This window comes from Tachypleus tridentatus, chromosome 6, assembly GCF_004210375.1.
Source record: "Tachypleus tridentatus isolate NWPU-2018 chromosome 6, ASM421037v1, whole genome shotgun sequence".
NCBI classification, from domain to species: domain Eukaryota; kingdom Metazoa; phylum Arthropoda; class Merostomata; order Xiphosura; family Limulidae; genus Tachypleus; species Tachypleus tridentatus.
The window spans coordinates 16,899,940-16,916,925 of NC_134830.1; the positions used below are offsets into that span (position 1 = coordinate 16,899,940).

At 29.4% G+C, this 16,986-nt stretch overlaps 1 protein-coding gene across 2 annotated transcripts in view; it reads left to right on the forward strand.

Moving 5' to 3' along the window:
• The window catches only part of LOC143252000 (transmembrane protein 62-like), a 57,164-nt gene extending 42,024 nt beyond the window's left edge, over positions 1–15,140 (forward strand). For both annotated transcript variants that reach the window (XM_076503489.1, XM_076503490.1), the window contains exons 9-14: positions 1,473–1,632; positions 2,474–2,581; positions 3,427–3,508; positions 4,826–4,951; positions 11,148–11,266; positions 13,184–15,140. In XM_076503489.1, coding sequence (XP_076359604.1) covers positions 1,473–1,632; positions 2,474–2,581; positions 3,427–3,508; positions 4,826–4,951; positions 11,148–11,266; positions 13,184–13,462 — 874 coding nt within the window. In that variant the 3' untranslated portion in view covers positions 13,463–15,140. The remainder of the gene's footprint in view (positions 1–1,472; positions 1,633–2,473; positions 2,582–3,426; positions 3,509–4,825; positions 4,952–11,147; positions 11,267–13,183) is intronic.
• The last annotated feature ends 1,846 nt before the right edge of the window (positions 15,141–16,986 follow it).

The following is a 16,986-nucleotide window of genomic DNA, read 5'->3' on the forward strand; positions in this document are numbered from 1 at the left end:
TCTCTTATACTTTAAATAATTCAATGTGTAATATAATGCAAGAATATTTATAAAATTGATGATGTAGAAAGTATACCATGATCTCAAACTTTTGCTTTACATTTCGTTTTTTATGACAAGCTAATTTTAGGTATTTAAATAGGTGTATTTCTTGTACTTATATGCTGTTAATATTTTAAGAAGTAATTTCTGTGTATCTATTAAAAACCTCTCTTGATTCATAAAAGGTAAACATATTCTGTTGCATGTTTCATGTGTCAAATGGAATAAAATTCTTGTGAACTCTACACGTAAGATGAGTATGACATATAGAGCATAACATTATTAATTTAGTGTCATATGTTAGTTTGACTGCTAATATATTTTAAGTTAATAATATTTTAATGTTTGTTGTGAATTTGTTCAAGCAAACTATTACAAATAACACAATGTGAGTAGACATGATTTTTTGTTTATTCATTCAGCGTTTTACTTACTTCACAATTCCACATAGCATGAATGTAGCCTGGGCTCATTTTAATTTTTTACAGAACTTAAGAGAGATTCTTGATGGCACAAATGTTCCCAGGAAGATCATTAAATAATGTAACAATACAGAAACTTTAAACTGGATGTAACAACTACTTGTACATTTTACCAGATACTCTTTGAATTATTTCAGTAAAATTAAAGATATAAACATTAGCCACATTATGATAGCTAAGTGCCTGATCACTACCAGACAGAGTTCAGAAATCATTTGTGATTCAGTACTGTTCAAAAGGAACAGGACAGAGTTGAAAAGTTATTTTTTGATGATTGTTGAGACATACATAGCTACACTATTAATCTTTTAATTGTTGTTGATTCATAGATATTTACAGTTTATATAAACTACCTTTTTTTTATCCTTAAGACTAAACAATAGATCTATGTGAATGACTGTCATCATCTTTTATAAATAAATTTTTTAAACCTATTTATGCACCAACTTTGTATAAGTCTATCACATTGTTTGTTACAGGATACATAGTAACATATAGGTCCTAGAAAATATTTTAAAAAAAGTACTATGAGTATTCCAGTTTATCCCATTAGTTTATTGTGAGAATCAATTGTGTATTTTAAACTGAATTTTTTCATCAGTTTTCTATATAAGGTATTATAATAGACAAGAATATATAATTTATCAGTATGGTGTAATGTGTGGTTCTCATCAGAAGCAAACAGAATAAAATAAAGTGAGCAAGTTAAGGGTAAATAATATTGTATTTCTTAATGTTATTATGGCTAAATATGTATTTTCTATACATTTTGAAAGTAATTGTTGTAACTCTCACTTTATTAAGAGACCTGAATTTATTGTATTTGTAAATATTTATTTACAGTCATCAAAACAAACAAGAAACTTGATTCAGATAACCAGCTAAAATTTATTTATTTATTTATTTTTTTCTGGTTCCACCATTTGAGTCTGTTTCAATGTTTTACAGGATTCTTATCTTTTCACCGTATCCTATTGTGTCAACCCAAATACAAGTGGATAAAGGTGATTGGCAAAACCTCACACATTCTGATGGACCTTTGTACATACTGCCATGGAAACCAGAAAACTATTTGAAAGATATCCACAGTATTGATGTTTATGTTAAGGTAAGAATGAAATTATGAGATGCTCATAATTATGTCTTTAAAGTGACAAGGTGTAATCTTGTTCTCCTCACTCAAGAAAAATAGACAGAATAGAAAAGATTTAGCTAATTGTAACAATATTAAGGCCTAATTTTGCAAAATAAATTTCTCAAGCTTCTGTTTGTATATTTCTTTTATTTTTTTAAACTCAGCTGTAGAAAAAATACTGTCACTGTTTTTTATATAGGGCTAATGACAACCTGTCTGTCGACATAAACATTTTTTTCATTGAAGTAAAAATATACAAGTGGCAAAAATAATTATCTGGCATTGATTTTTTTTTCTCTGCTACTACTTAACTAACTTGTAGATCACAATCATTCCCCACTATAGTGAACTAGCCTATATGTTAGGTAATTATTAGTCTGTTTTTTTGTGGATATGGAATATAAGTAAAAATCTTATTGTTTGCTTTTATCTTTAAAATCTGTTTTTGAATATATTGCTAAGTTTCAGAAACTATTTTATTTTGTAACAGTTTTCAAGGTATGGTATATTATGCTCTGGATTTTGATACACACACACACACACACATACCCTATGGAATATAGTTTGCACTCGTTTTAATATGGATTTTTTTATACTTAAATTTGTATGTTATTTTCCCTCTTCACCAGTAATTCAGTCAATATTGTGAAAACGTATGTTAAAAAGCTTTACATTTTGAAGAGTACATTCTCACTAAACTTATGTTTCAACTTTCAAAATATGAAATATGGTTCAAAAACTTTTTCTGAAGAAATATTTTAACATGTAGACATTTTTATTTCATATATTGTTTGAATTTTTTTTCATCTTCTAGGATAATAAAAACCAAGAAGCACATGTCAATCATGTCTTTTCTTTAGATGGGTCACGACCTTCCTTTTCCAAGTTAGGACGAGCTGTTCTTATGGGGCATATTTCAGTAGTAAGAATACATATTTGCTGTTACATTTTGTTTTCTTTTGTGAAAAAATATGTCTTTATTTACTGTAATAGGTTAGAAAATTTTACAAACAATAAAAAAGGAATAAGCTTTAGCATACAGTATCAGCAAAATTGAAGAAGTGACGTTCCCTACAGCACAGATATTAAGGCCAATTGATGTGAAGTGATCAGCTGCAGCCAATGATGGCCAAGTGGAGCATGACATTGCGAATCATACAAGTGGGGTGAACGGAATGGACACACACACAGTGTGTGTGTCCTGACCTCTGCCGAACCCTTGAGACCAACTCACTGAACCCCTGGTCAGCTGCAGCCAATGATGGCCAAGTGGAGCATGATGTCACGAATCATATGAGTGGGGTGAACGGACACACAGTGTATGTGTCTTGACCTCCTCCGAACCCCTGAGACTGACTCACTGAACCCCTGGGGTTTGATTGAACCCAGGTTAAGAACCACTGTATTAGTAGTTAGCCAAACTTATACTAAATTTTAAGTTTATTTGAAATATTTTTATAATTAAATAAAAAGAAAAATTTTTTAAAGTAGTACTATAAAAACATCATGAATTTAACTCTTCTATATAGTTAGTTGAAATCAGTGTTTAAGATACAACCTTTTACCACAAACATAGCATTAAATTTTCCAGGTTAAGGCTTTTTAAGTATATATATAGAAATTTTGATAACATTCAAAACTCATTTTGTTCACTTTTTTCTATGTATTAATATTTCATATGATGAAATAAGTTGGTAATGATGCTTTTTAACTGTTATTTTAGCATTTACATTCATTCATGAATAAAAAAAAGTATATCTTTCTTAGGGTCAGACTATATTTGGGATTTTTCTGACCTTGTCTGTTGTTCCGCTTTGTATGCTGAAGTTTCTTCAAATTTGGAAGAAAGGTTTGAATTTTTTCCTTCATTTCTAAAATGGTTAATTTTAATACATAAAATTAGAATTTTTTACACTCCTTTAACACTTCTAAGTGAAAAACTTATTTGAAATGTAAGAGCAAGAGTACAGTATAAAAAGCCTGGATAAATTAAATCAAAATGATAAAAACAGAATTTATAAAATGAATTAAGGAAGACTTCTTAATACAAAATTTACAAAATCCAAAAATATAGCATATAAAACTAAATTAATTTTTAAACAGATTAATAATTTTATCAGTACAATGGAGCTAGGCATGGGTTAGTAATCAGTGTGCACTGAGACTGAATCTAAAGGTTATAGTTTTTTTTCCTTCTGCCACAAAAACATGCACCATACTTTTGGATCATGGATGTTACAGTAGAATGATAGGCAAATCCCATTATTCATTCATATAACAGTAGCCAATGGGTTATATTGACGGTTTCCCCTTTCATTTTGTTATTTAGTTCAAAATTAGTGATTGATTGTGTACCTTTACATGAAAATTTGGAACAGACATTTTTAAAATAAAAATAAATTGCATCACCTATAAGTAAAATGAGTTCCTTCTGATTTAGATATAACAACATATTTTCAAGATTTTGAAATCAGTTGCTGATGATCAGTTACTTTGGGATTCAGAAACAGAAGTACATGTTTAAATGATTAAGTGGAAAAACGTCAGCATAAACATTTTTTGTAAAATATAAACCAGGGAATTTAAGAACACAAATAGAGTAGATTATTTTGTCCAGTTTCTTACAATATATTATGTTCCTTCCAAAGCTGTAAATATGTTTTGGCCAATCAAAATGCTAAAAAATTATACAAATTGGACTGGTTTAAGGGATTTTAGAAAAATATTAAACCTAATGCTACCAAGAAGTACAAATTTGAAAAATATGAGGTTTAATAAAAGTGAATCATCAATAACTTCTGCAGAAGTCTCTTTAACCTGCATTCATTGTAATCTGTATGATTGCTTGTTAAATTTTGGTAGCAGTTTAATTTCTCTTGATGACATTTGACTTCATCAAACATAATTATGTAAGTAAAAATTGTTCTTTAACTTGTAGGTGTTTCATAAAGCATTTCATAGCTTGTATTTTAAGATAGTTTAATGTGATTCTGGAACTTAATTATCAACATACTTAAAGTTATTGTAAGAAGATGCAAAAATGTTTTTTATCATAAATATATCTTCCTAATATTCAAATGTGATAAGAATGTGAGTTAGATGTTATACAAAGTAGCATTTAATATTTTTTTCATCTTTATTATTCATTGAATTTTGTTGACTTCAGGTAGCATTGGTAAGAAGCTTTTCAAAGACAAGTGCTGTAAAAGAATTCTATTCAAGCTGTATTTACTGGTTTATGTTGATCAGTTGTTTTGGCCACTGATATCCATGGGTATTTATAGTGGAGTTGGTGAGTTGTTCTATACATTATATACAAACTGTAAAATTTGAAACAAATATGATGGATAACAGCTTAAGTAGTTATTGCATAATTGTGTTAAATGGGATATTCCAAAACTCCATCTAATGTGTTCTTTCTACTAATATTCTGCCACAATGACTTTTTATTTTTTATTTTGTTTCTTAATACTTTTAAAAATATTCCTAACTTTCTTTCTCTTCCTTTTTCTTTTTTTATACATGAAGTTGAATCAAGAGGTTGAAAATTATCTGGAATTATTGGTGTTTTAGGTTGATAATTATCTGGAATTATTGGGATGGCTTATTGTGTAACAAAATTATAATATTCTGATACAATCTCTTAGTTTCACATGCAGAAACCTATTCTCCTCTTTAAATTGTAGTAATTTTCCAGAGAAACCAGCATGTTACCAGTTTTGTGAAAACTCCCACCTAAAATTCACATGAAACTGTACAACTGAATGATGGCATATCATGCTCAAAACCCTGCACCAGTATGAGTGGGAAACACCTCCTCGCATGTGTGCTGCCTCTAAGTTTGCATGAAAAATATACAATATTTTCCTTGGCAAGGTTTAGTTTTAACATCTCTTCCTTTTCCTTTTTTCTCATTTTATTTTTGAGTATTGTTGAAATAGACATTGTTGTTCATATATATACTTATTTACCACATAAATATACACATTTAGTTACAGTTAGTTGCTGCTTCACATTTAGCACACAGTTTTTGACATTTTGTTCTACTTTATTTCTCCTTTATATGTCCAAATAATAGGTAATACTCGCATCTCATTCATTATTTCTTCATGTACTGTAGGTAGATGATGCTTCGTCTAAATTGCTTATATTTTGAAACACACACATAGCACTGTGCAAAAGTGTTAGAATAAGAGAATGTTCTGTCATTATTTCCATTTTATGATGTTAATTCTTCCATGTCATTGCAGAATGTAAATTTCAACACTGTGGTAATGCTTCACTGATCTCTGTTGATAACTGATTGAGCCAGGGTGAAAATACTTATCATTCTTTAGAATTCATATATACTTGTACCAAGGACATGTCATAAAGATCCTGCTTAAATGAATATACTGATCAAATTTAATGTTTGAAATACCTGCATGGTATCCAATGCATTGTTTTAGTTATATAGAAAGAAGCTAGCAAAGAGCTAAAATATGGTACTGGTACATAATAGAAAAAATCAATTTAATAACATACCACAAGTTTACCTTCATAAAAACAGTGTTTATAACACTATATATTAAGAATTGTTGTCATTCTACAGCCCAGAAAGTGTAGAGAATTGTTAGTAGAACAGAGTTTGCACAAATTGATGTGGACTAGAAATGCTTCCCAATCACTGTCAAGTACACCCTAGATCATAAGACTGAAACAGGTAAAACTGAAAATAAGAAAGGAAGAAGTGGAACATGTACACTTAATCATACTGATGTAAGTATCTTCATTTATGCAGCCTTCTGGATGGAGGGAAGACTTCCACTAATTGTGAGCATGAAATAAATTACCATGTACCAAATGACATAAAGTATCCAGATCAACATTATCGAAAAGACTCAATGGAAATGGAATATTTTATCATTTACCAGTTGAAAAACCTTTACTTTGATCTGTAAGTAATGTAAAGAGACTGGAACTTCCTAAAAAGTACAAAAACTGGACTGCTGGTGATTGGAAAAGAGTTTGGATGGATGAGTCCAAGTTTGAAATATTTGGTTTGAAGCATAGGTTGTATATCCAGTGGAAGAAAGGTGAAAGATACCTCAATGCATAGTATCTACCATGAAGCATGGGGGAGGTAGTGTGATGGTTTGGGGTGGATGTTCTGCTGAGACAGCAGGTGATATTTGCAAAACAGATGGAATAATGAACCATATAAAGTACAATCGGATACTGATCTGTCATGGAATACCCAGTGGTTTGCATATTGTTGGTAAATATTCTACTACCAAGAAGATAATGACCTAAAACAATCATCCAATCTATGCAGAAATTACTTAGCTAAGAAAAAAAAAAAGAAGCTGCTGAAGTCATTCAGATCATTCAACAGCCCCCACGGAGCCCCAGTCTCAACCAAATTGAGCATACCTTGGATTTGATGGATCAAAAACTTGACAAACCAAGATTTACTTCCAAAGAAACTTTATGGGAGTGTATCAAAGACATTTTGAGTAAAAATTGTAAAGTATACTTTGATTAAATATGTTGCCACAATGTCTGAAAGACTGTCTACAGTTATTAAAACAAAAGGGGGACACAAAATATTAACTGTTTGCTGAATTCAAGCACATTCACTGAGTTTCTGTTGTACTAAACATGAAGATTAACAAAATTTCAATGTTTCATCTCAGATTTGCTTTCCATTGTTCTTTGAAAGTAGCTTGAAATCTAATTATTGTCTTTGTCTTAATAATTTTGATGTTTCACCTCTGATTTACCTTCCATTGTTCTTTGGAAGTAGTCTGAAATCTATTTTTTAATTTTTCCTAACACTTTTGCAGAGTAGTGTACATAATTAAATGTATGATTATAGTTACTTATTCATTAACAGGACACTTAGACAATAATGTTCACTTCTTGTTCATTACTTCTTCATATGTACATAATTGGTAATTATTCTTTGCCACATCAACATCAATATTATTCTTTATTTCTAGTTTATACGTCTTAACATGTCCACTTAGAAGATAATATCAGATGTTATTTTGATACAGTTCATGTATACATGGAAGATGACACTACATAACAAAATTTTTACTTTTTCTTGTTCCTTGGCAGAAAGTGTTATTTCCAAATTGTTTATGCCTAAAGTAAATGGAAAAGACCTATTTTTCTCTTCAAACTTTGCTTTTTTGACCTGTGAGCATATAATGAAAACATGATGGGAGACTATATTTGGGGGCTGATACGTGAAAGTGATTTACATTACAGTCGCAAATCTCGAAAAACTGCTTGCTTTTAAACATTTTTGTGTAACTTTAGTATAAATACATGTAAATCTTGATTTATATGTAGTTTTATTCAGATTTTATGTAAATGAAAATGTGCAAATTTGCCTGTTTTTACATAGAAAATAGGTTAATTTCTAAATTTCATTATCCAGGTCACAAAAGCAAAGTTTGAAGGGAATAATGACTATTTTCTGTACTTTTACAACATAAGCAATTAAGAAATAACACATGCTATCCAGGAACAAAATTTGTGTTACATAGTGTTATGCTTAGTGTTGGCAGGTTATACCTTGTCATGTACACTTAGATACTGACATTTAGTTGTTAATTATATTTTTTTTACATGTCCTCAAGTTAGATTATGTTTAGTTTTGGTTAATCATTCTTTGCCATGTACGCATACTTATTAAGGTTTGGTTCTAATTCTTACTACATAACTTGACCACATAGAAGATACTGTTTTGCCATTATTAATTAGTACTTAACATGTAACTCATTGGGGCTTAATGTTTTGCCATAGTTTATTACTCTCTTACTTGTACTCATATGAGATAATATTTAGAATATAGTTAATTCCTCCTTACCATTTCTCAATTAGAATATTATGTTTGATTATGGTTAATAAATCATTTCTATTTACTCACCGTTTGATTCAAAAATAGTTGTTTATTCATAACATGTGTACTTTAATTTTTTTGTATATTTCTAGTTCATTACTTATTCACATGTAACACACTAAGTATGTTCTTTAGCCATAGTTCTTTACACCTTATGTTACATTGAAGTTTATGCTTCTTCCTTGTTCATTACTCCATATCATCTAGATCATGTACTTACTGTTTAGTCTTAATTATTCTATAAGATGTACACATTGTGGGAGATTCTGTGATCTAGTTTCTCTTTGGCATGCACACTCAGACATCCATATTTGGTTCTCTTTCATTTACCCGTAACATGTATGCATGAGAGTTAATTTTCATATCGTTTATTCATCCTTAATTTGCAATATTTTGACAATGATGTATTGTCATTGTACATTACTCTTTACCTTATTTTATGATTGTTTTGTCATAGATATTTTTTTCTGTATAATTTGTACATGTGGATGGTTGCATTTGACAAACCACATATAGACAATACTATTTTATTATAGTTCATTACTTAACATTTACACCTGGTGGATCAAAGTTTGTCCTCATTCATTGTTCTTTATCGCATATATGACATTTATAAAATATGATCTTATAATATTAGTAGATATGTTTAATCATTAATATTTGTTCCATGCAGTGTTATGTATCATCAATGTTTAAATGGTATTACGTGATAAAATCTACACTTAGTAATTAATGTTTAAATCTTTTCCTTCTTTATGTATATGTCTAGAAAATAGGGTTCATACTTGTTTCTGAGCTTTGGAATATGTCCATAACCTGTCATGATCTAGAAGCACTGTCTCATTGTAGGTTTTTTTTATTAACAAAAGTGTTTCCTAGCCACAGATTGGTTCCTCACCCACTCATCTTCTGTTGCCATGGTTTCTCATTTTTTGTCCTTTCACTTTTGTTGCCTTCCCACCACCTCTTTGCTATCTTCATCTGCTCTGTGTCCTGCATCTCACTGCTCACCCTTGTTGTCAATGGTTTTGGTCTGACTTGTCCCAGCTTTTCTACTATGCATGTCTTTCTCTTTATCTCCTCTCTCAGGTCCTTGCTCAGTTTTGATTGAACCAATTTTGATCATGCTTGAAATTTCATTAAAAATGGACTGGGAACAAGTAGTGTGCAGTTCCCATACATTGTGGAAAACTTAAAAATTTTAAAAGTTAATTACCAGGTCTGAAAATGTCATGGAAAATGGAGATAAATATTCCAAGAAAATACATGGAAAAATGTTACTTTACAAAAGGCATTATCTAACTGAATAACAATTAATTATTTTATTGAAACAACTACCCTAATTAAAATATGGTTTGTTGTATAAAATTAAAAAAACTGAAAAGGCATAAGGATGTGATAGATATGAGAGATGATGCAACTGTGTAAAGTGTCTTAAAAATGACTGAAAAGTCCTAGAAAATTATTTTTAATTTTGGGTGATAAACTTTATTACTGTAATATTCTCTTAGGTTTTAATAACAAAGTATAAATAAGTAAATGTTATTACATGTGCATTTCTTCTGCACAGTTAGTTTAATTGATGTGAGAAGGTGCAGACTTAAGGTTGTTTAGATAGTAATATAGCTATCTCTAGACCATTTAGGGCTAAAAACTGATACTGGGGAAGGCTAACCTTCCCTGTGATAATATCTTTGACTTGTCAGAATGTAATGTAATAAATAAGAACAACAAGGGACATGTTGGGCCATCTTGGCTGTCCAATCCACTACACTATGTGTAATATATAAGAACTCAATAAAACTGTCTTAGCTGAAGGTGACTCATACCCTCTCAAAATTTATATTTGTATCCACTAGTCATACCATTCTCTCCATTATGTGTGGAGACAAATGAAACACTGACAATATCTGATCTCTTAACAATCTTATGTACCTCAATCAGATTCTAACTCTTCTATTCTCAAGAGGAAAAAGAAAGCAGTATCAAAGATCATAAGATATTCTCATATGACAACCTTTTCATCATAGTTTTTTTTAGTATTGTTTGTATGATATGACTGGAAATTGCTGATATCTTGACTGTTCTTTAAGGAATCAATCAGTTAAGACATAATCTCACATTGTTATTTTTTCTTAGTCAGTCATCAGTGGCTTATGCTACAGTGTTTCTTAGCAGCAAATATATTACTTGTGGATAGATTTTGATATGATTTTCATCATTTCATAAAATAACCAATCCTTGATAATGACACCTTTGCATATATCATGCTAATTTAACCAAGTATTTGAACAGAGGCTTTTATCTGTTACTTAAAGTTTTATGTAAGATTTAAGTTTCATTTGACAATACAGTTTTTAAGACAGTAGTAGGTATGGAACATTAAAAACTGATCACAGAATTCTTTATATTCTGTACACTGGAAAAAAGTATTTTTATTTTTTTAACTGTTTGCTCTTATTCAGAAATGACAGTAGGACTGAAAATTATTAGTGGTTAAATGTTTTCCATAGATGATAAAGTTTCATCAAAATATCTGATTACTAATTATTACAAACTGATAAATTTTATGGATGTCCTGTGATTCTACTTGTAGGACCATGGTTTTTTGGAGAAATCATTGATGGCTATGTTGGTGTATGTTTTGTATGGGGTATGTTTGTAGATGGAGTGTTTCTACCTGGAGCTTCAACATTTTATGTAGGAAGCTTGTATGTAAGTAATCAAGATTCAACTCCTTTGATGCTAGTCAACTTTTGGATTTCATTAAGTGTATAAGCAAAGCAGTACATTACATCAAGTTACATCTGAATTTGTCATTATTTATTAAACATTTAAATATTAAATCATAAAATAATATTTACTGATTAAGTACTTTTTATAGTTACTTTATATCAGAGTTTAGATTAAAATAAATACATTTCCCACCTATACAATAGAATTAGTTTGGGAAAACTTTATTTTAAACTCCTCAGTTAATATCTTTACATTTATTATGTTCTTACATATTTCAGTGTTTCTTTTGCTTTTTCATATAATTCTTTTTATAGAGCTAGAAAAATTCTGAACTTTTTGTCAGTTGCACACAAGTTTTGCAAACTGTTATTGGAAAGTTTCAGAATACATGTTTCTGGATAGGAAACACAAGTTAACTCATAATTCTCAGTTTTTGTTGCACATTATCTTAAAATCAAATTCAGTTATGGGAAAGATTAGAGAAAATGTCTTCTCTAGGATCTAGTATTGTGAGTTCACCTACTTTGTTTATTGTATTTTTACTTCCTTTTTTATAATCTTTTCTTGCACCATAATAACATTATATCCTCCTGTAATATAGTTTTCAGGTTATTACTGTTGTTGCATAGAAAAACAGCTTGTACTCAGTGGAAGCCTTTTTTTTTTTTTTTTTCATGCTTGTATATAACAAGATCAATCTATTATTTAGACTTATTTGCTGTTTATCAACAACTACAATTTGTCACTTCACTTTCAAAATAAACTTTTACAATTGTTAATTAAACAGCCCAAGTATGAATTAAATGTGTATTTATTTATAAAACACTATTTAAAATTAATGTGTTTTTTCTATAAAACTTTAAAGTTTCAGTAGTTTTCATGGTTGATACATCTTTTTTTATAATATGCAGAAATTCATGACATAACATGAGTTATATCAAAAATTCTTAATTTATTTTTAATATTGTAACTATAATATAACATAATAAATGTAATGATATTAATTGATGAATTTAAAGTTTTCCCAAACTAACTGAATTTATTTTTAACTGTATCAATTTCAGCCAAATATTATTCTTATTATGGAGTGTTTTTTCCAGATGTTTTATGCCTAAAAGCTATGTAATGACTGAATTGTAGTAACAACAGTTGTATTATGTTTATTATATGTTGAAGCTATGATAGAAAAAAAATATGATAAATTAATTAGTGTATCATAATTACCTTCCTTTAAAGTAAACTACCTGTGATACTTATTCAATACTTGGTTGGGGCAGATGTAGGGATTGTTAGAAGGAAAAGTGGGGAGGGTAAGATCTAACTGCCAGTAATTCCCTAGGAATCTGTAATAGTACATTCTTGTTTTATAACAACCAGTCTTAATTGCCAATTATGAGCAGACACAATGCATTAGGGAGATGTATAAATGACACAAAGGGTAAGTTCTGAAAGGGGGGGGGGCTAAAGGTACCTGTTAGATATTGTGACAGTCAGCTCAACAAACACACATAAATGCACTGACTTTTGTCAATGATTTCTAATATATATATTATTTCTAAGGAACAGTGTTGTCATTTATAATGTGTTTTATTCTTTGACTGATTTATAATGCTATATTGATGGTGCAAACTGTATTTGTAGCTTTAATTATATTTATGTCAAATTAAAAGTTTAGCTTGCAAGTTGCTTGTTGTGTGAATTTTCTTTAGAAGGTTTTGCATTCAATTAAAATTCCTAATATACAAATTATGTATATACTGTAGTTTGTGACAATTATAGAATAATGAAGATAAAAAAATAACATATATGAAAACAGAACATATTTTTGTGTAAGATATCTGACACATCAAATTTTTTAATATTTAGTATGTGTATTGACAATTCTATTTGTTTCAGCTGTTGACATTTTATATGCCCTACACTCTGATCTTGTCAAACTGTCTCTACAGACATTATTTGAATGTCCAAAATGGTGGTGCTGAACCATGTACTTTTTGGAACTACATGAGTCGACATTTATGCATGATAATTATCATAACATGGCAGTCAGTAGTGGCAGTTGGATATGCCATGGCTTATGGAGTGATTGCTTTCTTTTTTAGGAATGTTAAACACTGGCAGTGTAGTGCTGGCTGTGGTACTGTGGAGGCTAGCCATCACCTTACCCGATTCTAGTTTTTTAAAATTTAGCCAACTAGTTAAAAACCATGTATTTATTCCTAGTAATGAAACTGATTCTGATAATTGAAAACTTTAGTGAAGAAGTAAACCTGAATAGAATTTAATAATCTAATTATAAAAAATTTGTAAGCAATTCAAGTAGTTTTTCTTTTATTAAACATACAGAGTGGCCCGTATGTCCCTACCCATTGATATATTGTGTCTGAACAACGTTATAATACTAATGATGAGTTGAAGTCAGCTCTTACCACGGCATTTGGAACAATAACCCCTGCTAAGTTGAGGAAAATGTCTCGCAGAACATGGCGTCGCATAATATTATGCAACGAGAATGAGGAACAGTACATACATATACTGAATACACAAGGTATATGGATGGGTAGAGACTTACAGGCCACTCTACTATTTATTTTCAATAATTATTACATATCCTATTATTATACTTTTAATTTTTTACATACATTTGGCTTTTTGTTGGTGTGGTATAATATTAAAATATAATTATATAAGCTCTTTGATAAAGCAAGTACCATTGTTTTTTTTGCTACAGTCTTTCTTCAGTTTTATCAAAGTTTTATTTCTGCCTTTTTGGAAAGCTGTGCAAATGAAAGGTAGCTGTTAATTGTGAATATACATTTCAGTATAATGTATGACTAATATTTTCACTCACATACATAAAGCTGATACAGTAAAGAATTGAAAGTAAAAGTAATCTAATCTGATAAGTTATATGTATTACAATTTCTCAGTGCACATTATGATTAACAAAAAATAACGTATAAATTCAAATTTGATCATATTTTGTTCTCACCATTCCGTGAGTCATTTTATGACATGCATAAAGTATTCGTTATTAATTCACTAAAAATAATTATTTAAACAATCATATTTTGTGTTTAAAAGTATTATGTTCTTATAGATATGTAGTGTTCCAAATTATATAATTATTTTTTACTATTATTAACTTCATATAAAATGCACATTCATGATGTTTTTATTTAACATGCAGAAAGGTTTCCATTTTGAAGACCAAATATTGTATGGATTTTATGAATAATCATCACTTTGTAAAGCACAATAAAACTAGTTGTTGATGTTTTACTTAAAGATCTGATGTCAGAGTAACAAATCCTATGTGGTCTTGTATTGTATAAATTTGAGAAAATATTAAAACAAAATTTGTTAGTAGTGTTACTTTTAAGATAGGTATATGTTGTGAAAAGGACAAACAGAAGTCTTACATTCCATTATTTATAATTTTTCCATGTGTATATCATTTTAGAAAAAAAAAATTATTGCACTTAACATTGCAATGTGTTTTGCTGAATGGTAATTCTTTTTATTTTCTTAGAGTATTCTACATTAGTGTATTACTATATTCGGTAATTATTTATGTACACGTACAGTTACTAATTTAACTATAATAGCTACAGCAGTGAACATTGTAATTGACAATGATATTTTTTGATGTATGCATAGTTTTAAGTGGTATGATAGTGAATATTTAAAACTATATGATACTAAATAAGGTGAATAGTTAAATATATAGAGGACTGTCTAATTTCTGTATTCACATTTTGGAAAAATATTTAATCACTATAAATATTAATTATCATATTGTGCTTAGTGTATTGTTACGAAACAATAAACATGTTATTCACTAGTTACATCAGTATTTCTGGGATGCACTGTACATTTACTACTTTATTTTTACTAATTTAAACATGGATGAGTTTTCTAACCTTTCAAATGCCAGCTTATCAGAATTTATACCACAAACTTATTAAAAAGTGTGAAACAGAACATGAAAATTTTACTAGCAAAATGTGCTCAAGAATTTTAAAAAATACTCATTTTGCAGGTAATGTGCACTCATCATAGTAAGAGAATTAAATGTTTAAAAGATGTTCCAAACTAAAGTAACCTGCAAGTCTTCCAAAATTATAAAGCACATCTTATGTTGCATGACTTATGGACTGCAGACTTCTTAACTAAAAACATTATCAGCCATGCCTGAAATTGTCTTGTAAAAACATTTTGTATTTTTAAGAAATTGCCATTTATAAAGAATTATTTATAACTACTTTGTCTGTAGCAAGAAATATTGTCAAAAATAATCTGTTGACAAAATAAATTTGTAACTGGTAATATAAATGTATAAATTCTATGTAAATATATATAAATACTTCTATGTTTGTCCGCAGTAGTAACTCATATCTTATTTTACTTTGGATAAGCATAGTTATTTGATGTTTCCTAATAAGGTTTATTTAATATTTAAACATCATGTTGAAATAACATAGAAATTAGTTCTTCCAAAGCAAGAAAAAATGTACAAGAGCTTTATATGATACCTCCAATAAATGGTTTTATAACAAACTGTAAACATTCAAAACTATTTCAACTATAATGTCAAGTTCCAAGGCTATTATAAAGATTTCCAAAAGAAACTTTTTTATATGATTGGTTCATTATGCCAAAGCTTTAAATCAGCATCCCACATTATTTTGTGACATTTTATAATAGAATGAAAATCAGATTCAAAATCGACCTATTACATTTTGAGTCATTCCTTTAAACTTGACATGGATCTGTTTATAAACTCGAAGTTTGTAGAGGAAATTCCAGTTTAGTTTCAAATTTAGTCTTATGTATAGAACTTTTCACTGGGTATTCAAAATCCAAAGCTACAGTGGACATGGTATAGTTAGCCTATTATATAGCTTTGCAATTAACAACAACAAATGTTTATTTCATGGTGGACCTGGGCTCTGTTTATACAACAATGAGTAGTGGATGGAATGGTTTTTGAATTGAAGGGCAAACTGTTGTAATACAGTTATAGGTATTGTTTAAGTGGAACCCAATGAAGTTTGAGGACTGAGAAGTTCACAAATGTTGGGAATACATCTATGACTGATCAGGGTATTAGCATATTTTAAACCCAGAAGAATATTACTTGAAAAAGGCAACTTTTTATTACTCTTATATCTAAACGACAGTTATGACTCTTTTTACAACTTAAACACGTGGGTGACGACCTAATTGAAATTCATTTTATCTTGCACTTAAATCTAAAGTTTGCCACTTACGATTGAATTCGTGATTTCCTGGCTATCTTGTTTTTTTAAATAACCAGTGGTAATTTCATAAGTAATGCGTGCTGAAACCTTCTAATCTTTTGAGCTGTGTAACGTAAATTTAACACAATGGATATAAACGGAGGATTTTCTTTTTATTGAGGAGCTGGAGGCTACTAGTGACTACAGTTTTTGGAGTTGGCATGACTTACAACCTGACAGTCAATGAATAAAAGCGCATTGCTGGTCATGTTTTTGTTTTACCTTTTTGAATGTAACTTTTTCCCGATAATAACTCGCTACTGTGGGTCAGAAAGTAGTAGTTATTAAAAACAGAACTTTCCTACCGTAAAAGTTGCCGTTATATTGTCTTTTTGAATTAAATTTTCATTTACATTTTCACAGCTAGTAGGTTATGTAAGTGAGATACATAATTAA